The following is a 19,548-nucleotide window of genomic DNA, read 5'->3' as shown; positions in this document are numbered from 1 at the left end:
AGGGTTCACCATGAAGGGAAGGGAAAGGGGGAAGCTGCGGAGGAAATGCCGTGGTCTGAGCGCCATCGCGGAACCTTGAACTAATGCTTCACGAAGGCACTGGAGAAGATGATCAGAGGCCCGGAAGGAATCTCTTCTTCATCGACAATGGCCGCAATACGTGCTCCCTCATCAGCCTTCCTCTCAGCATTCTTGCCTGTAGCACGCGCCTCGCTATTCCCACATACTCCCACGCCGATCCTTCGAGGCATACCACTATTACAACAATTACGAACGAGCTTTATTCCCGCTGCTCTAGCACCTATACCAGTACTTCTCGGCGACCTCTGGGATGGCTTACTCAACGCTGTACCGAAGAAGAAGACGTCACATATGAAGAAACGACACAGATTCATGGCAGGCAAGGCATTGAAGGATGTAACGGCATTGAACAAATGCAGTGCTTGTGGACGGGCGAAGAGGGCACATGTGTTGTGCCCGTATTGCGTGCAGAGTATGTGCGATGGTGTAAGAAAGGCGTGAGCCATGACTGACCATGATTGTAGGTATCAAGCGATGGTTTAGCAACGGCTTCAAGGGCAAGGACGAGCTTGATGCTGAGAGGGATCAGAGGAATCAGCAGATCAATGAGGAGAGGAGGATACGAGGGCAGAAGCCAATTGATTGGGCAGTGGACGAGGAAGATTCGGCAAGGGCGCGAAGTAAGAGGGATGGGCAGTCGATGTGATGAGCGTCGTCACAATTCGCGACCGGAGAGCTACCATGAGGGTCTGAGGGTGGCTAAAGTGCTACACGGAGATTGAGTGGAGCTTCGTATGCACCTTCTACTTGATCGCATGTCGTGCCGAGCGAGTTCGAGCCCGTGTTCAGAGCCACCAGGGATGGCGTACAGCAGCATGAGGCTGCGACGGGAGAGGCCAAGGGTGACGATGCTGACGGCAACTTGGAGAACGATCACGAGATCCCGGCATCTCGCTCTCGAGGATGTTGAAGCACATGGACACCAGCAGCGCTAGCTCGTAATGCTGCAACAGATGCCAACGTCAGCCGAGCCACGAGTCTGGACGCCATCTAAGCCTCCCATACTGCGCCGTCAGCGGTGTAGTCACAAGATGTATTGCTAGGGTAGAGATAGAGATAGAGGCAGTATACGGCATTGTCATAAGACAAAATGATACCTAGTCTAGAGTGCTTGCATATGATACCGCGCGCTATTCGTGACTTCCACTTCGGCTTTGACTTTCTGCACCCCATTTCACTTCATATCGTCCCACATAACCACTTTTGTTTTCACCTTACTCTCTGTCGTTCCTGCCAAAGCCAATGCAATGGTAAGCACATGCCTCGCCCTGTTGTAGAGCCCTTCCATGCTGACGAGATGATGTAGTCGAAACAATACCTGCAAACACACACTCTTCCCGACGCTCATCCCACCGACATCTTCTCACTCGCCGTCACCTCCTCACAGCTACTCTCAGCCTCCGGCTCGTCAAGCATACGAATACACAGTACGAAAGGCCAAGTAATACATGCGGACAGTGCAGACGACGAACATCCATACCCGCTTGTACAGACACTAGAAAAAGTCCATCCATTGGGCTGCCATCACGTCTGCACAAGTCTCGATGGCAAGATAGCAGCAAGCTCCGGCTTCGGCGGCGAGCTAAAGATATGGCAATGCAATGAGGAAGGCACATGGAGCGCCAAGTCCGAACTGAAGCCAGACGAGAAGAAAGCAGGCGAGCACTGGGCCGTGTCCCTGAACGAAAGCGGCCAATACCTCGCCTGCACAACCCACGACGGCCGAATAAACGTCTACAACACCGTCGCCACCCCACCGGAGAAATTCGCCCAATACGAAACCAAAGGCAGCTTCGGCATGAGCGTCGACATCAGTCCCAATGGATCCATGACCGCCTGCGGCCACCAGAACGGCGGCATCTACATCTTCAACAACAGCACCCAACGCCTCGCCCACTCCCTCAGCGGCTTGATAAAACCCGTCCGCAGCGTAAAATTCAGCCCGGCGAACAAATATCTCGCTGCCGCTGGCGACGCACGAATAATAGCACTCTACGACACGCAATCTGGGGAGCAAGTCGCCAACTTGACGGGCCATGCGAGCTGGATCATGAGTCTGGATTGGAATTGGAGCGGGGAGTTCTTGCTTAGTGGCGGGTTCGATGGGAAGGCGAAGATCTGGAGTGTGGAGAGGCGGGAATGTGTGGCGACGCAGACGGAGAGTGAGAAGTGTCTTTGGGCGGTCAAGTGGTTGCCGAGGAGTGCGGCGGCGAGGAATGAGACGTTTGTTGCTGCTGGGGCGGGGAGGACGTTGTGTTTTTATCGCGAGGCTAGTGGGACTTGAGAGGGTGGTGAGGAAAGGGTGGGTATGTAAAGGCGCTTTGATGATGGTGCAATGAAGATATGAGGACATGAGGCAAGAGCAATCGCTGAACGTTTCGAAGCAAGGCGGGTCGGTCGACTTCATTGCCTGCATGATGACACCGTGGCGAAGCTCGAATGATGGACGACAGCCGAGTGCTTCTCGACATATCATTGCGTCGATGGTATTTCAGCTTCAGACTTCATGTCTCAAGCAAGACAACACGGACTCTATAAGACCGCAAAACGATGACAGATCCAGCTTCACCGACTTAGCAACTCACCAGTGTCTATTCGGTGAACCAAGTGGAGGCACTCGTGGTGAATGATCGAAGTGCACAGACAACAGGTCATGCGGTATCCTCAGCAGCCTGGTGAATCCGCTTACGGCCAATCGCCTCGTTTGCTTGATCACGTTTCAGCTCGAAGCACTCACTGAAGCCGTCCACGCTAGGCAGGTACGAAGCGCGCTAGTGGACCAGCGCGGCATAAAACAGCCATTCCTAGCCTTTCAAGCAACTTCCCCTCACACGCAGAGAACACTTCTCTCGATCGCATCCTCATCCACACACAGGTCTTCTACCTCTCGCAAACAACATCCACAGTACAGAGTCGAAACCCATCACAATCCCACAAAACTGCAACATGCAGTTCATCGAGGTCTTCGCCGTCGCTGCGGCCATGCTCATGGCTACCGTCAACGCATCCCCGCTTGGTTTCCCCTCCATCTCTGTCGCCGTTCAGGCCACTGAGTCCGGTCCTGCATCCATTTCTACCAACGTAAGTCGATACCTCCTATCAGAAACGTAGTCTCCTGCTAACCACCTCACTACAGTCCGACAAACCCGTCATGGCAGTCATCGCCGGCCTCAAGAAAGACCCCACCGGCCAAGGCATCACCCACATCGGCGACGACGGCATCATCCGCACCTACGACGGCCAGGGTAACGTCCTCGACTACGCCCCTCTCTCCACCGCCCAGCTCAACGCCCACCTCTGTAACCTCCCCACCCTGCTTCAGCCCCACGAGGCTCATCTCCGCGACACCTATCGCAACGTCTCCGGCCATGACGTGACCGATATGTCGCAGATCCTCACCCCACCGGACCATCTTCGTCCCCTCGGCGGCCCTGGCTCCGTCGGCTGGGTTCCTAAGACTGCGGATGAGCATGAGCACGACAAGCGCATCCAAGGTCCTATCCCTGTCATTTCGCCTCTGACGCCGTGCTTCAATCGTCGCTGGTAAGTGCTAGAATGCTGACCTGCACCATACTTTCAAGCCCCACGCTAACAGATCTAACAGCAACGGTGATTCTTTCTGTCACTCCTGGCGTTGTGGAGACTGCGTCGCTATTGATAGGATTATTGTCGAGGAGACATGGGGGATCTGCGCCTCTCCGACTTATACGTAGGAGGGTAGCGTGCGCGTGGAGGATCACAGTGTGGTGGTCAGCGAAGGCTATGACACGGCGTCTGGGTTGGCATAGAGGGATCTTCTTGTGGTACGACTCTTCTACATAGTCGACTGCTTGACGCTATGCTGTAAGTATGGCTGCATAACGTGATCACACATACTTCTCCGTGCACACTGTCTTGGGCCGAACCCCTGCTCACATAATAAAGCTATCATGTCATGCCAGGATTGCCTCCTGTTTCAATGGCAAGGACGACGATATCCCTTGTCCCCAACCCACCGTCAACGAAGAAGCATTGTACACTCCACGCTCTACAGTACAACGGCGCTCTCACTCACCCGCCCTCTGCGGTCCAGACCCAAGCACCCCATTCTCAATATGCCATCTCTGGCAATTCCGCCTCCCAAAATACTCCACCCCCGAGAAAGTCTTATCCTGCGAATTCGCGCACAACACCTTGAACTGCGAGAAACAATATCCCTGGGGAACCCACTGCGGCGGATCGCAATTTGCCGGGATGAAAAATATGGGTATAGGTGTTAGGGTCGTTGTAGAAGCCGTGGGCGCCGTGGATGGCGTAGTCGCTGGGGACGACTATGTCGGTTTTTTGGCAGAATTGGCCGATGGCGTGCATGATGCTTGGGGAGTGGTCGCCGCAGATTTCGTCGTTCTCGGCGCTTGTTTTTGCTGTTGAGAATGTGGCGAGGGTGAGGGTGAGGAGGGCGAGGATGGGGCTGGAGGACTTCATCTTGGTGGTGATGAGTGTGCGTGACGATGGCCCCCAAGGGTGACACCAGCAATCTAGTTTCGGCATCATTAGATATGCGGTGGTCCGACATGTTCTCGCCACATTGTCAGGCTTTTGGGACAAAGCTGGCTGTCCATACTTCTTTGTTCGTCCGCATCCGGAGTTTGGCAGGTCGTGGAGCTTACAACCCGTTTGTCCTTTCAACCCCTTTGTCATTTGGTATGTCCTCGAGGTTGAAGCGAATGTGGAATATCGATTATTGTCATTGTCTGGACTCGAAGCAACACCCTTCTCCAGCCATGTTCGAGTGGAGAGGTCTACTGTGGGAGATATTTGGCAGCGACAATAGATTCCGACCGCGTGAAGCTCCACGCACATTGAAGGGTCACGAGACAGATTCTTCGACGTCTTCTGTCAGCGAAGAAGAAGTGGTAGAAGCGGCAGAGTCGGTCGACGAAAAGCCGAATCCAGAGACTCCGATTCGAAATCGTCCAACAGGCATAGTCATGCTTCCCAAACGCATTGTCATAAATCTCGTCTCGCCACCAGTAACGCCGACTGCACGGAGAACAGCTACACCTTCGGCGCCTCGCCGACGAGGTCGTCCAACGAAGCGGGTCACATCTTCGAAACGGGTTGATACTAGGAAGCAGCCTGCTGCACGCAAGCCTTTGACGCCCACGACGAAGACGGCCCGGACCAAGGAGAGGAGACATCGTGCGTATCTGAGGAAGAGGGATGCTGATGCGCAGAAGGAGAAGATTCTTGGATGTTCGAGTACCTATTGGAGAGTCTTGAGGAGTGGGCCTAGCTATAGGAGTTTTGGTGGCACGAGAGCGCGGTGATGTCTTGTGCATCGCAATTCTGAGAATCCGACGTTGCGTATGGAACTTTTATGCCGCGCAATGCCCACGTTTTGTCCTCGGGTGTTAGATAGTCATTCGTTCTCTTACTGCATTATGCTGTGTAATGACAAGACGTTGGGTCATTAATCAGTATCTTTGCCGTTTAGCTGTGCGGCCTCGACTTGCGCCTTCTTGGATGCAATATGTCCGTGTAAGACCACAGAAGACCAAGGGCTGCTTTCAAGGTAAAGCTCCAAGTATGCATGAGTCTCGTCTACGATCCCGTTCATCGATGTTTCAATGGCATGTAAAGAATCGCTGTGAGGACAGCTGTCGGCCTCGGGACTTCATCTAACTTGGTCTGGCGGGTGCCGAGAGCTTGAACGGTACCTTTTCATCGTTCCTCGTCCAACCAGCCCAGTGCGGCAGATGAGTCTTATTGCACAATCAGCTTGCCGAGTGGAGCTGGACCTTCTAGTGGCGCCTCGAACTCGACGAAGACCGAGTGTCGAAGTCTTGCGATGACCCCCAGCCTCTTCCTCACCGCCACCATATACTTGCAGATGTGGTCTAACGACCTTCCGCGTTCCAGAAGCTCATCCATCGTTGGTGCCGTCGGACCTGGCTACGTCAAACCCTCCTGGTCTCTCCGTGCCGAAGCCAATAGTAGCTTATGAAACGCAGTAATCGTACTGCCCAGCAGAACCGCGTATCTTTCAATAGACTCGCAGCGGACCAGGAGGCATGTTTGAAGGAGGTGAGGGTGTAATTTCTTTGCAATTTCGGCCGCACTGTCACTTTGGGTTACTCCTTGGAGTTGTTCGGCGAACACGTAGTAGTAGATAATGAGGCGAAGCTCTGGCGGAAGTGCAAGGATGTGCGTGTCACCTCCCGCGGCGGCAGCCATAGTGCTGGCGACGTTGTGTGGTTTGTTCATGCTGTGTTGCACCGGTGTGGCGCTGCTGATGGTCGTTCACGAGTGAGATGTTGATGTCGGATGATAGATTGATGCCGTGTCACAAGGTGGAATCGTGCTCCACAAAATTCATGTTAGGAAGGAACGAGTGACCCTGCGCCTGATTGTTACGTCATGTCGAGTGAATATACGCAGAGCGCGTGATCACCCAAGAAATATCCGAACCTGTGGTTATTTTCGTTGTACCATACTACACATCTTCTCCCTCAAGGCGATGTCGAAGGTCGCAGCACACTCCGGTAAAACCACATCGACACAAATGGAAGCTCAACGGCACGGGAGCTTCTTCGCACTGCCGCCCGAGCTGCGCAGTTGGGTGTATCGCGAGGCTCTTGTCAGCGGCACGATACTGGTCCGCTCCGACGATGAGAATATTCCTCCAGAACCGGCACTCCTGCAGATCTGTCGACGGGTCCGCCACGAGACTCTCGGCATATTCTACCAGGAAAACTGGTTTCTCTTTGTGATCGAGCATGATCGAGCCGACAATTACATCAGGTGGTGTAATGGTGTAGAGCATCGTATATCGGCGAACACAGCGTTCGACTTCAGATTTGCTGATCAGGTCAACTTCCTGCGCTGGGTCACAGCGAGATATTCCAGAATCTGCGGTGTTCCAGATATGGACGACGACGAAGAAAAGACGAGGTCTACACGGGGGCTGTCCGTCTCTTTAGAGCAGTCGACAAGTTTCGGGACAGTGGTATGGGCAGATCGGAGGCTCTTGCACACATGACGGCTATGATGCAGGTCGACCCACTTAGGCGAATAGACTTTTGGTCGGCAATTACCGATGGAGTCTTCGAGTCGCTAGAACTGGACGGGAGCGATCTTGAGATCAGCAGCTCGAATGAGGGAAGTCCGACATCAAGCTCAAGCCGGATCTCCATGGACTACGACAAGTCAGACCTCGAAGGTAGCTTTGGTACGGACGATGAAGATGAAGATGAAGACGGCGAAGACCTCAGCAGTGATGAGAGCAGCGAAGAGAGTGGCGAGTCTGATGATGGGTCCGAGTGTAGTCAGGATGGCGAGGAGTCAGACGAGGGAGACGATAGCGGAGAGGATGGCATCGTGTACTGATGTTGAAGATGGATGCAGTGGCCTTGTAGGGGTAGGAATATCGCAGAGCAGTCGATCGTGTAGCTACCACATATCTCAGTGAATGCTTCAAGGATGGACAGTGGCGCTGCTTCGCTTTCTTTCGCAGGCTTTCGGGTACGCCTGAGTGAATACAAGCCCTTGTATCAGTGAAGATATCACAAGCTACATGTGATTGTTGCAGGCCAAAAATGGGTACTTCTGCTGTCGCTGTCGCTTCTGTTCAACTTGATATGAGACAGACATCCTTGCTCAGCCCTATGCGAAAACCCAGCCAAGGCAGCAAGATACGGTCGCTTGCAGAAGTAGCTCCCCACTTTTGAGCCACCATCGAGACTTCCAGTGAGTTTGCGACCTGCTCACATGATTCACCGTGTTCTCTCTAACGACCATGGTGTAGGCAATATCTTTGGACAGACTCCGGGCTAGATGCAGTTGATGGAGATGGGGGTCAAAAAGCGAAGTGAATGCGCCGAGCACACGTCTCCACTTTTCCGCCTTCTGCCGGCCGAACTGCGCAATCAAATCTACCGATATGCATTACTGGAGCCGGAGCATATCAAGATCACCAAGCACAGCAGAGTACTACAACCTGGCATCTTACAAACAAGCAAATTGTGTCGGAAGGAAGCTGGAGATATCTACTACCAGGAGAATGTGTTTGCGTTCGGCATCTCGCACTTCGACGCCGCACTCTATATAGGCTGGTGCAAGTCTTCGCCACAACGACGATGGTGTAAGACGAATGCCTTTGTTTCACGATCACAGAACTGGGCGAATCTTCTCATTTGGCTCAAGGCGTATTGGAACAAGGAGTGTGGCGGGATTGTGGGAAGTGAAGAGGGCAAGTTCAATGCGGATGCCAAGGCTGCAACTCATTTATTCTCGATGACGAAGAAGATGAGGGAGCATGGACAGCTGACGTGGGAGGATGCGCAGGGTTTGTTGGAGGACGCTCACAACGCACTGGCAGAGATCAAACCTAGGTGGGCGTGGAGGTCTGGCAGTGCGGATATGGTGGCGAATCTGGCGTGAGATGGTGATGCTGGGGTGAGACACGTCTTGGATAGTCTATTTCGGATTGGCTACGGAGACCATTATGAAGGAGACGTACGAGGCTACGGGGTATGACTCTGCATCAGCGAACGATATCCATTTATTCTTGGCTGAAAGCCACGGTCTTATCAACTACTCGGCTTCGTCAGATCTTGCCCTGCTAAAGACCAACGGACACGTGCAATACCACCTTGACCAACAAGCCACATATCTGTCAAGTTTGCGCCGGTCCAAGCAATGTTCTGTACGATGAAGTTGGTCTGCACGCGAACGATGAGTACTCCAAACGGGTCCAGCACATCGACTCCTGGTCCTGTCCCGGTGACGATATAGCCATTGGCGGCGACCTTCAGACCATCTGGAACCCAGTCTTGAGCGTACCATATTGGTCGCTTCCCAGTGATGTGGGTTCCATTGTCGACACGATCGTACTTGTAGACAGTGCGGACACCAGTCTGATTAAAAGGTGATCCAGGAGGTCCACCTGCAATGATCGATCCCGTTTCTGCTCCGGTGTCTGAAATGTAGACGTGATTACCATCTGGCGACAAGGCAATGCCATTTGGTTGGATGAGAGTATCGTCGATCATCGTGACACTGCCTGTTGCTGGGTCAAAGCGATAAGAAGCAGACTTGAGCTGTGGTGGCGTGTCTGTCAAGCGACTGGAAGATGGTTTTTAGCGCGGCCAAAGCAATATGAACATACAACTTACTTGAACCAGCTGTACTGCGGATCTGTGAACCAGACAGCGCCAGTAGCATCCACGAATAGGTCGTCCACTGTGTTGAAGTAGAAGCCAAAGTAATTATTAAGCAGAGTGGTAGTCTTGTTCGTATGTGGATCGAGTGTCCGAATCCCAGAGCGCTGTTCGGTGCCACCAATACTGTTGTTGCCACCTGAGGCTCCCCAGTATATGAGTCCATTGTGAAACGTGCCACCATTGGGTGCGTAGACAGGAGGATCACTGATGAACTCGCTCAATGTCGGAGGGTCCTGATTCAGGTCAATGACCAGTTGTGGCAGGTATCCGGTTGGTGGTGCCAGTTGACTGACGAAGAGCTTGTTCAGGCTTGGGACGTATACCGGTGCCTCATGTACCGCATCGCTGACGTTGAAGACCAGATCATAGGTTGGATTTGCTCCCAGCACATCGTAGGCTCGCTGGTCGAAAACGAGGAAATCTGCTGTTGAGACGAGGCCGAAGGACGTGTCGTTTGGCACGGATGTTTGTGCAAAGCTGATGTCTGTCGAGCCCTCACTAGGCGTCCGGAAGAAATGGTATGGCATGACCGAAGCATATCGATCAATGCATACCACCTTTGCGGTGTTTGGTCCACATATCCTCGCCAGAGGAGCCGTCACGCCCGGTGGTTGCGATTGTGCAGAGACGCCGCGCAGCAGCACCACCAAGGCAGAGATCAAGGTCAATCGAGCCATGAAGTCCGGATGATTTTTGGCGTTTGAGAAAGCGACGAGGGAAAGCATTGATATACTGGCTCACGCCCATGTCGCGATGACATCAACTCATCTCCGCAGGCATCATTTCATGACTGACCCCTCACGTCAGGCAAATGCCGCGATATGGTTTTGAGGATTACCTGAGTCGTGGAGTATCGTTTGCGGGGAAGCTCAGTCTCTGGTGGATCTGTACTGATGTTTGATGAAGTGCTAGTCCATCAGCCGGATGTAACACTGGGAGGATTGAGGGCTTTTGCAAATCACACTGCATCGGCCTGTGTTCACACGTGGAGAGCTCGTCGTCCGTTCCTTGCAGACGTCTCTGCTGATGTTTAGAGAATCTTCGGAATATGTATGAGAATGGACTTGCCGTCCTGGCACGAACTGTCCCATGTGATCAAGTGATAGTACTCCTAGCTTGTCAAGCATAGTGGCTATAGATAGACGTGACGGCCACGGCGTCTATGGCAAGGAGAGCACCACTTACAATGCCATTCATGCAATACCGCTGGAGGCATTCATGATGCCACTAACAGGCTGGCCGCGATTTCAGCTTTCCCCATTTGCGATAGCAGAGGCACTATTCTGCCCGACAGCGTTTCTGCCTCGCATTCGTCTATCGCATTGCAGCTTCCATTTCTGGAGACTGCTATGAAGCCTATCGTCGGCCACGCATCGCTGCTTGACACGCTCGCACAGCTCGATGACTTGACTGTACTTGCGATCGTAGTAAAGCTCGCCTACAGTATAGCCAAGTAGTTGGCCGTCTTTCTTGCTCAGCATCACGAAGTCATCGTGGGTATGGCCATTTTCGAGGGCACATCGATGCGTACACAGAACAGGCACAGCTCTCATCAGGTCATCGTAAGTGCTGCTACCGCAGTGTCGACTCTCGGCGGTGTACGCAAGTCTTTGGGCCTGAAAGTCTGCCTCGCTTTGATATGTCCTTGACACGCTGGGAGTGTCTGCAGCAGCAGCGTCTGCATAGTCATCCGTGTCCACTTCGATTGCCAGCAGTCCATCTGTATCGTCTGCCGAGATATGACTGTGGGAATCGAGAGTCATCGTCAAGAAGATGCTATCATCATTGTTGATGGCAAAGGAAAGGCCCAGACCAAACCATGTCTCGTGCTTTTCGCGTCACCTCGAAAATGGTTGGCACATGACGAGGTGTGGCTCTGTGGCTGATCTTCGACCCGCTTCTTGCAAGTTCGACCAATCCGAAGCTTGAGAGCTCGGGCCATCAACAGACTGGCGACCGTGACGTATCAACCAAGTGTTTCTTCATCTCCTAACCCACTCCTCCTTCATCCACAACTGCAAACACAATCCATCACATCACACGACCTCACCCATCAACCAAATAACCAACCGCACAACAACCACAATGGCCACTCTTCGTGCGTAGTATCAACTCCAATATGCCCGCGCAGCGCCATACTGATAGCTCCTCTCCTCACAGACTACCTTCCCCCAGTCAAGCCCTCTGCCATCGCCCTTGGCACGGTTTTTACCCACGTCGCTTCCCTCGCCATCCTTGGCCCAGTCTTCGGCGAGACCTACCGCCAGGCCCAGCAGGCCAACAGCTCTGAGGAGGCCTTCAAGAACAAGCAGACCGCCGCTGCCGCCGCTGCATGGGGTACGTCCCTCGCTGGCGCTGCCCTCCAGTCGTACGGCGTTGGTGCCCTTCTCAATGCCACCGGCACTCTTAGCTACAAGGGCGCTGCCTACATGGGCGCCCTGATCTTCGCCGCCAGCTCTGCTCCTTCGGTATGCTCTATCACGTTACCGTGAAACGCGGGTAACCTCGGCTAATACGAATGTAGTTCGTTGCCCAGATCTTCACCGAGAAGCGCCCTCTTGACACCGTCGCCGTTGGTGCCCTTGCTCGCGTCTTCGAGACCGTCGGTCTCTCCTTGTTCATGACCTACTGGGGTAAGCAAAACTTGGAACGTCGCATCACACTTCCATCAATTAATCAATGACAATAGGCACCCGTACCTCCACCTTCGTCTAGATCATCAGAGATAGCTAAGTTGTAGGAGTCTGTCAAGTCAAGGTCCAGAAGCTCGAAACCCACCTCTTCTCCAGTGTACCTAGCTACGGGTAGTGCTTTGAACGGCTTGCGCAGCACGGTGTTATGTATCGATAGCGAGACCAAGCTCTCTACAGGACTCACGATGCAACGGTGCTTCTTCGCCCCGTGCGTACTCTTTCAAGCGTGATGTGAGCCTTCGAAGGGAACAAGCCGATTTGGCCTCTACGATACGACTTGACCTGGCTAGCTATCATGTTCCTTATCTATGCTCTGCTTCTCTGGACTCCACTCCTGATCATCTCTGCTTACGATCATTTCATGCACGTCCAGCCTGCCCTCCACTATTTGCCTGCCGTTGATAAGATCGTTCTCGTCTGCCCTTCTTGTTGCTGCCTCAGCATCGGCGGCAATGCCACTCTCAACATGTCGAGCTATCAGCCTCTGCCTCGCCACATCTTCCTTTACATCCACGAACCACAGCTCGTCCATGAGCTCGGCAGCTTCCTTCCATTCTGGTGCGCCCGTACCTAGTGAGAGATAATTTCCCTCAAATACGATGACACGAGACATTGCTGCAATGGGTATATCGTCTGCGACTGGATCCTTGGTGTGATGGTCGAAGCTGGGAGCATATATTGTCCCAGTCTCCGGACACAGTGGCTGATGAATCTTCTTCACTAGTTTAAGAAAGGCAGCAGCATTGAAGGTGAACGCAGCTCCTCTCCTGGCATGCGCAGTATTTGGATCCGGCATTGCAGATAGTTGCGCCCGAGTCAAGTGATAGCCGTCCATGGGTAAAAAGGTTGCGATGCCAGGTTTGGTGGGCATGCCAGGATTTTCGCCATGCCAGCGGTCATTGATCCTTTGCGCGACTCTCGCAGCAAGTGTGGTCTTTCCTGCGAGTATTCATGAGCACGCGACAATTTCCCGAGGGATGTGATACATGTGTCGTACCTGAGCCTGGGATACCGCTAACGGCGATCATGAGGCGCTTGCTTCGGGGTGTCGTCTGAAGCTTGTCCCATGTCTTGTTTACCAGGCGATCTACTTGGCCTTCCATCTCGGTCTCACGCGCGTGTTTCTATCAGACGTGCATTCGTTATGTTCCTCTCCATGGGCAGCCATACTGAAGTGATTATTGCCTGGCCAAGGCTACGCCACTGCTTTTGTTGGCTCCACCCAACGGCGGGGTCAAGGCGGTAACGGTCTCCTTTGAACTTGACTTATCTTCCATGATTCTGTTGACAATACACTGATATGTTCCCGGCGGAGCCTGGAGGAGGATGTCTCATCCCTTCCCACATAACATCACAGCATGTCGCTGCCGCAGACTTGGCGTCCTCGCCGCTGGTGCCGAGGCTTCAGTCAGATCCACAGGCAAGCTCCAGATTGCCTAGAGGCCGTCCAAAGATGCACTACACTCCGACTACTGATGCACTCCGCTGGGCTATCTCTACAATGCCCGTATGGAGATCAGACCTACTGCACTCCAGACCTAGCTCATTTGTGTAGCCCAAGGCTTGAGTGGCTTACGGCTTAGCATCCTTGTCCAGAAGCTTAGCAATACACGCTTGCAGCATGCAGGTGCTATCGCCTTCAACCGCGGACGAAGAGGATGATTCTGAGGTCGCACCCACGGACAAGGATCTTTTTTGGCCCGTAATAATGATAGCGAGGGCTGACATGCAGGATAATCTCACCTCAGACACATCAGTGAGCCAGCCAGAGCAATGAATACATATTAAATGATTACAATTCACAGCCCGAGCTCTTTTCCCTGCCCATGGGGAACCCACTCTAAGCAGAACAAGGGCGGAGCAACGCATGTTATCCTGGGGCTGAGATCGGTACCGCGTTCTCGGAATGTGGTCTTGCACGAACCTTTCCAACATGGGTATCTACAGATTGAGGTCCATTACTTCTTAGCGCCTAGCTCATGTGGTTGGTTGGCGCGATCTTACAGCCCGCGGCCTGCAAGCAAACAAAGGCAGATGCGAGTGGAAGCATGTGTGCATGCACATGGGTAGTTCGAACGACCTCGGGCTCTTTAAAAGCTGAAGTATCCTCTCATTTCTCTTGCTCGATCTGATTCTCTTCCGTTCCTTTCCCGACCTTTCGGATATCTCTCTTCACACAATTCCTACACTACCCAAATCACAGCCAGTATGGATGCGTTCACCCCACAGCAGGTAAGACCCACCACCTGCGTGCTTACCAGAATCTACCATGAAATTGACCGAGTCTACAACAGACGATGGAGCTCATCTCCCGCATCGGCCAGAAGAAAGCAAAGATGAGGTGGGACAAACTATGGTGGAACTCTGTGCTCGCAGGGCCACTTCTTGGCTTCGGCTGCGCCATCACTTTATCCACGAACGCCGCACCATGGTACCAAGAGAACGCACCAGGTCTCATCCGCACAATCGCCGCCTGCTTCTTTCCCGTTGGCCTCGTCTTGGTCGTCCTGACGGGCGCGGATCTGTATACCAGTAATGTCATGGTGAGTACAGCACATCAACTACAACGACAACCCCAGCCAAAGCCACGAGCAGGCAAGCCAGCTGATATAAAGATCTCCAGTTCCTCCCAGTAGCCTACCTCCACCGCCGCTGCAGCCTCCTCGACATCGCCAAAAGTTGGTTCGTCTCCTTCTTCGGCAATCTAGCCGGCATGCTCTTCTTCTGCCTCATCATCTGCGGCTACGGCGGGACCTTCGACTCCGCGGTCTGGAAAGCCGAAAGTGTTGCCTTCGCCACCAAAAAAGTCGTCGATCCGCATTGGCATCAGATCTTCCTGCGGGCTATTGGAGCCAATTGGTTGGTCTGTCTGGCTGTGTTTATGGCGGTGAGTTCGAGGGAGATTGTGAGTAAGATTTTGGCGATTTGGTGGCCGATTATGTGTTTTGTTGGGTTGGGAATGGATCACGTTATTGCCAATATGTTTCTGATTCCGATTGGCATTTTCAATGGCACCAAGTTCGGAGTAGGGTATTATATTTGGAAGAGTATGATACCGGCACTCATCGGTAACACTATTGGTGGTGGATTCTTTGTGGGTGTGGTGTACTGGTAAGCTATTTGCCAAGACGGTGCGGCTGGAGATCTCTGCTGATAAATGTCTAGGTACCTATACATGACCGGCGACGAGGCTGTTGATCCGGACTTCGACAAGCTGGAGCTTGTTGGCAGAGGTGCTATGACGGCTGTCGATGAGAATGCCGGGCCAGTACACCACCATCATCACGACCATCGTAACCACGACCATGAGGTGAAGGGTGTCTGAAAGCCTGACCAACAAGCACCTGGTCAATGTGATCTAGGTATTGTGTCCGGCCTGTCACGGGCGTGCTATCTCTGGTCAGCTATAACGATGTAAATGAGATCATGGAGGATACTTACAAGCTCATGCGTGGGGTGACATGATTCAACGTGAAGGGCCTGATCTGGCCTGAACCTCTCCGTGAAGTTTTGTTGCATCAAAGCAAGTCGCCAATGCCCTTATCCATATCTTCGACCAGCAGCTTTACCATACCCTGGAGATACTGGTCAGAAAGTTCGTCAAATCCGTAGCACAGGCAATAGCCTACCTCAGGCATGATCGGCTTTCCATCCTTGCCTTTGACATACTTGAATGGCATGCTAACACTCTCGCTCGGATGTGCGCCATCTACGCCACCATTTTCATCAGCTGGAAGTTCAATGTCAGGTCTGTCGATAAAGTCTATCTCGTCAAGTCGTTCTGCAACACAGGTCAGCACACAGAGAGACAGTATGACACATCTCGGCGAGGCACACTTCTCTCCTGCACAACAATCCTCGTCACTCGCGCTGCGGTATCAGTAGTCATCTGTTCAGGCCCGAGTCGTCGTCCTACGAAGCCTTTGTTGCGGAGCTCGCCGGTGCGATCTGTACACGTGCATCAGTCTACCGTTGCATCACGGACAAGCAAAGCTCAGAGTAAATACCTCGCGGGGGCTCATCGCCCAAAATCCCACCGAACAGAAAAACATCGAACAAATCCCCATCCTCAGGATTAATATCCTTCTCCCCCTTAGGATCCAGTAGACACACCCTCTGCCTCTCCTCCGATGTCGAGTACAGACTTTCCACACTCTGCTCCTGCAGAGCATCAGCAGGCAGACTGAGCTGCTTCTGCACGGCCGTAGAGTCCTTGAGTCCGGATAAGATGAATTTCGCTCCCGAGTCCTCGCATTCTTGATGTATGCATTTGTATTCCAAGGACTGCCACTCTTCCAGTTCTGGGTCTAGATGCTCTACTATGAAGGTGTGCTGTTTGGTTGCCATTGTGTGGGAGCTAGTGGATGTGCAGATACATGTATGTATATTTGTGCAATACCTGACTTCTGCATTTATACCAGAACTTTTTTGTGCCCAATGGGAGGGCTGTTTCAGAGTTTGAGCTAGAGGCATAGAATGCGGGGGAGGGAGGATCTTGTTTCACGATATCGCCTTTATTGTCCAGCGTAGGAGGCAGTGAATGGCATATTGACTTGGTAGAACGCAGTCTGTCTACGCGGAAGCCCTCTCATATCGTCTCGATCTGGTCCGAAGATAGATTTGCCGCAAGTATTGGAGCCTGGTTGTGTGCCGGACCGGAATCGGCAGGCACGATCCACAACGCAACTTAATTTAAACGGCAAGCGTGAGGTAAGGTAGCTCTTCCGTAGCACGAGGATCTCTACTACGTTTATTCACCACCCACCACCCATCGCGTCAGCCGTCACGAGGACACCGCTCGGGCCTCATTGACCACATTTTTGACTGTCAATAATACTCTCGCATCAATCGCTCGCCGCTTCAACACCAGCTCTTCCGAGCACGAGCAAACACTAGGACAGCAGTCGCAACGCGGGTAGTACTTGCTTGAAGCCATCTCGTCCGAAGCAGTAAGATCAGGCCAGCAGCAAGCAGGAGCAAGTCGCAGTCATCCCACCTCAGCAGCCGGACTGCTCGGCACTACAACCACAACATCAACACTCCGCAGGATCCGACCACCAATCAGCCTCCACCATGGCACTCAACCCGCACAAGAACAACAAAGTCGACATCAGCCAGCTGACGGAAGAAGAACAGAAGCTCTTCCGCCTCTACGGCAAGCTCCCCAACCGCAAAGGCCTCCTGCAGAACAAACTCAAGGAGCGCAAGTACTTCGACAGTGGCGACTATGCCATGAGTAAAGCAGGGAAAGATGACGTCGGACTGGTCGGAGGGCTGGGGAGGGAACATCCGTCGTACGTGTCACACAGCCACGGTGAGTACCTACCATTTCTATCATGTACTGACCTCCTCGTGATTCACACACAGCCCCGACACGATCCCACACCTAGCAGCCCAGCAATCGCAGCCCGGCTCCTCCAGCCAGCCTGTCAGCAACTCAACACCCTCGCTGCATCCCACGCCCAGCCAAGGTATGTCCGGGTCGCCGGTCAAGGAGCCTTCGATCCTGCAGCGCGGGACCAGCGTAGATGAGCAAGCCCCAGAACGGGTGGTCTCTGAGATCGAGAAAGCGGTTGAGGCTAAAGGGGTGCCGATAAGGCAGTAAAGGGTATAAGATGGGTGGTTAAGATGTGTGGGTGGGATTGCGCGGCTTGTTTGCTCGCGCTGGCGTGAGATGGATGCGCACACACGTCTGAGAGTTTGGGAGGCAGGTATGGTATTTGCGCTTTTGTGGTTTTCTGTGGGTGCGTCTACGATGGGACGGTGTTATGCGACTGTAGGCCTGAAAACTGGTCATGCGCGCGAGTAGCGACTTATGATGGGAAAACCCACATGCCGAATGCCATTTCAGAAAACTGTCTGGGTATATATGCGCAGGTTTGGAAACCAAAAAAAAAGAGTCCACATCAAGTATGTTGTGAGCATTGCAGGCGTGTGCCAACTGAGACACTACACAGCGTCCGCAGTCTGGTGGATGTGTGATTCTTGATCCACACTCTTACGCTCTGACTTTTGCCGCGCCACCTCAATCTTTGCTCATACCAGCATGGTGAGCACCCGAATCCTCATCATCAATATCCTCATCCTCCTTCTCCTGCATCCCATGCCACTCGCTACTCCTCCGACTCAACGCCCCGCCTCCACTCGTCTGCCTCAGCCCGGGACTCGCGAGCGGACTGCCGATACTACCAGGGACACTATCATTCCTGCTATGCCCGAGCAATCCACTTCTCACACTGCCCTCGTACCCCTTCAGACTCGCCACATCACCCAATTGACTTCTCGCATCGGCATTGATAGACCGCGCATCGTATTGGGACCGTGCATCGAGGTTCGTGATGCTGCGGAGCGATTTGCCGTCTGTCATGTCTTTGCCCGGGGGTTTGGAGTAGTAGCTGTTGCGCTCGCTGGCTAGGGCTGGGGCGGACACGCCTTGGGAGCTGTAGATACTTGCTCTTTCTGCTGAGGCTAGACCGCCTACGGAGGGCCGGGTGCTGTACATGCCGCCGCCTGCTTGTCCGCTTATGCTGGGATCCATGTTGCCGGAGAGGACGCTCAGAGGTAGGGACTCGCGGCTGCCGCCCCAAACGGAGCTGGGTGGGATTGCGCGGACGGAGGCGTCGGTGTCCATGCTTCGGCGCCGGCGTTTTGAGGACGAGGCGAGGGTGAGGATGCTGGCGTTGTCGGTGAGGAGGTTGTTGGCTGTGGCTGAGTTGTAGGTATTTGGGACTGCTTCCGAGACATGACGTGGGATTGCGGAAGCAGTCAGTCCTGGCGTGGGAGCAGGTGAGGTTGGGTACTGGTGGCTGAACATGACTTGGTTGGGGTTGTTCAGGCCGCCGTGCAGATGTGAGCCGTGGTGTCTGGAGGTAGCGTTCAGTGCATGACTGGGCGCCTGCGATTGGATCGTGGTCAGGGTGGTGGTGAGGGAGCGCTCGCTCGGTGCTGGAGAGCTAAACGTGCTGCCCGCTCCCGCACTACTCAATGCACCGCCATTTGTGGTGGCTGCTTTGCTGTACCCGGCATCGCTGTGGACGGTCTCCGGGTTTGTAGCCAGCGTAGGTGCTCCACTCTTGTTATTGCTATTTGAGCCGTCTCGATCTTCCAGGGCATTGTGCGGGATCGAGCCGTAGCTTTCCGCATCCTCCTGAGGTCGGGACGTGGGCGTCGCAAAAGAGAGTTGTCCGTTGGCACTACCCGCCGGCGACTCATTACGCTGCTTAAGCGCTCCTGACTCGGGACACGGGTTATTCTTGAAGTTGTTGTTGATGTTGTTGGTGGCGATATTGCTCTTCTTGTGTTTCGAAGACAACTTCTTTCTCGACGACTCATCATCGTTACTGCCCTTGAGGTTCGTGATGCGCTTCACCCAACTCGCGAACGGCTTCCTCTTCGCTTGTGCAGGCCTTGGCGCGACCTCGGCGGCGGCCATGATAGGTTGTTGAGTAGTTAGAAGCAGAAAGTGCGAAGTTCAGCTCTGTAGGGATCGCAAGAAGGAGCTGTCATTATAGCTGGGGATGATTACATCTAAAACGCTCGGCTGGCAAACGACTCGGATTGCTTCCTAGCGC

General features: G+C 53.4%; 13 protein-coding genes across 13 annotated transcripts; 9 read left to right on the top strand and 4 right to left on the bottom strand.

Annotated features, from left to right (window-relative positions):
• Positions 1–147: 147 nt before the first annotated feature.
• LTS14_008616 (uncharacterized protein) lies at positions 148–727 on the top strand (the record flags this gene model as incomplete). Its single annotated transcript, XM_064841303.1, has 2 exons — positions 148–493; positions 546–727. 2 exons carry the CDS (start codon positions 148–150, stop codon positions 725–727), a joined length of 528 nt encoding a protein of 175 aa, XP_064691167.1.
• Positions 728–1,328: 601 nt separating this feature from the next.
• rec14 (Ski complex subunit Rec14) lies at positions 1,329–2,365 on the top strand (the record flags this gene model as incomplete). Its single annotated transcript, XM_064841302.1, has 2 exons — positions 1,329–1,331; positions 1,388–2,365. The coding sequence occupies 2 exons, from the start codon at positions 1,329–1,331 to the stop codon at positions 2,363–2,365; spliced, it is 981 nt and encodes a 326-aa protein (XP_064691166.1).
• A 662-nt stretch (positions 2,366–3,027) lies between these two features.
• LTS14_008614 (uncharacterized protein) lies at positions 3,028–3,794 on the top strand (the record flags this gene model as incomplete). Its single annotated transcript, XM_064841301.1, has 3 exons — positions 3,028–3,162; positions 3,218–3,624; positions 3,686–3,794. The coding sequence occupies 3 exons, from the start codon at positions 3,028–3,030 to the stop codon at positions 3,792–3,794; spliced, it is 651 nt and encodes a 216-aa protein (XP_064691165.1).
• A 1,050-nt stretch (positions 3,795–4,844) lies between these two features.
• LTS14_008613 (uncharacterized protein) lies at positions 4,845–5,390 on the top strand (the record flags this gene model as incomplete). Its single annotated transcript, XM_064841300.1, has 1 exon — positions 4,845–5,390. One exon carries the CDS (start codon positions 4,845–4,847, stop codon positions 5,388–5,390), a length of 546 nt encoding a protein of 181 aa, XP_064691164.1.
• Positions 5,391–6,580: 1,190 nt separating this feature from the next.
• LTS14_008612 (uncharacterized protein) lies at positions 6,581–7,449 on the top strand (the record flags this gene model as incomplete). The annotated part of the gene is given in 2 exon segments (XM_064841299.1): positions 6,581–7,029; positions 7,044–7,449. The coding sequence occupies 2 exon segments, from the start codon at positions 6,581–6,583 to the stop codon at positions 7,447–7,449; spliced, it is 855 nt and encodes a 284-aa protein (XP_064691163.1).
• A 447-nt stretch (positions 7,450–7,896) lies between these two features.
• On the top strand, positions 7,897–8,502 carry LTS14_008611 (uncharacterized protein; the record flags this gene model as incomplete). Its single annotated transcript, XM_064841298.1, has 1 exon — positions 7,897–8,502. One exon carries the CDS (start codon positions 7,897–7,899, stop codon positions 8,500–8,502), a length of 606 nt encoding a protein of 201 aa, XP_064691162.1.
• A 149-nt stretch (positions 8,503–8,651) lies between these two features.
• Positions 8,652–9,961, bottom strand: LTS14_008610 (uncharacterized protein; the record flags this gene model as incomplete). Its single annotated transcript, XM_064841297.1, has 2 exons — positions 8,652–9,186; positions 9,237–9,961. 2 exons carry the CDS (start codon positions 9,959–9,961, stop codon positions 8,652–8,654), a joined length of 1,260 nt encoding a protein of 419 aa, XP_064691161.1.
• A 1,408-nt stretch (positions 9,962–11,369) lies between these two features.
• LTS14_008609 (uncharacterized protein) lies at positions 11,370–11,999 on the top strand (the record flags this gene model as incomplete). The annotated part of the gene is made up of 4 exons (XM_064841296.1): positions 11,370–11,382; positions 11,445–11,752; positions 11,809–11,917; positions 11,974–11,999. The coding sequence occupies 4 exons, from the start codon at positions 11,370–11,372 to the stop codon at positions 11,997–11,999; spliced, it is 456 nt and encodes a 151-aa protein (XP_064691160.1).
• A 264-nt stretch (positions 12,000–12,263) lies between these two features.
• On the bottom strand, positions 12,264–13,080 carry LTS14_008608 (uncharacterized protein; the record flags this gene model as incomplete). Its single annotated transcript, XM_064841295.1, has 2 exons — positions 12,264–12,916; positions 12,975–13,080. The coding sequence occupies 2 exons, from the start codon at positions 13,078–13,080 to the stop codon at positions 12,264–12,266; spliced, it is 759 nt and encodes a 252-aa protein (XP_064691159.1).
• A 1,105-nt stretch (positions 13,081–14,185) lies between these two features.
• LTS14_008607 (uncharacterized protein) lies at positions 14,186–15,302 on the top strand (the record flags this gene model as incomplete). The annotated part of the gene is made up of 4 exons (XM_064841294.1): positions 14,186–14,209; positions 14,272–14,520; positions 14,601–15,088; positions 15,143–15,302. 4 exons carry the CDS (start codon positions 14,186–14,188, stop codon positions 15,300–15,302), a joined length of 921 nt encoding a protein of 306 aa, XP_064691158.1.
• A 193-nt stretch (positions 15,303–15,495) lies between these two features.
• Positions 15,496–16,324, bottom strand: LTS14_008606 (uncharacterized protein; the record flags this gene model as incomplete). Its single annotated transcript, XM_064841293.1, has 4 exons — positions 15,496–15,552; positions 15,607–15,758; positions 15,815–15,925; positions 15,985–16,324. The coding sequence occupies 4 exons, from the start codon at positions 16,322–16,324 to the stop codon at positions 15,496–15,498; spliced, it is 660 nt and encodes a 219-aa protein (XP_064691157.1).
• Positions 16,325–17,050: 726 nt separating this feature from the next.
• LTS14_008605 (uncharacterized protein) lies at positions 17,051–17,582 on the top strand (the record flags this gene model as incomplete). The annotated part of the gene is made up of 2 exons (XM_064841292.1): positions 17,051–17,271; positions 17,345–17,582. The coding sequence occupies 2 exons, from the start codon at positions 17,051–17,053 to the stop codon at positions 17,580–17,582; spliced, it is 459 nt and encodes a 152-aa protein (XP_064691156.1).
• Positions 17,583–18,002: 420 nt separating this feature from the next.
• On the bottom strand, positions 18,003–19,409 carry LTS14_008604 (uncharacterized protein; the record flags this gene model as incomplete). Its single annotated transcript, XM_064841291.1, has 1 exon — positions 18,003–19,409. One exon carries the CDS (start codon positions 19,407–19,409, stop codon positions 18,003–18,005), a length of 1,407 nt encoding a protein of 468 aa, XP_064691155.1.
• Between the last annotated feature and the right edge of the window lie 139 nt (positions 19,410–19,548).

Source organism: Recurvomyces mirabilis, assembly GCF_035927965.1.
Source record: "Recurvomyces mirabilis strain CCFEE 5264 chromosome Unknown scaffold_26, whole genome shotgun sequence".
Taxonomy (NCBI): domain Eukaryota; kingdom Fungi; phylum Ascomycota; class Dothideomycetes; order Mycosphaerellales; family Teratosphaeriaceae; genus Recurvomyces; species Recurvomyces mirabilis.
The sequence above is the reverse complement of the archived record's forward strand: the minus strand, read 5'-3'. Positions and strand labels throughout refer to the sequence as shown.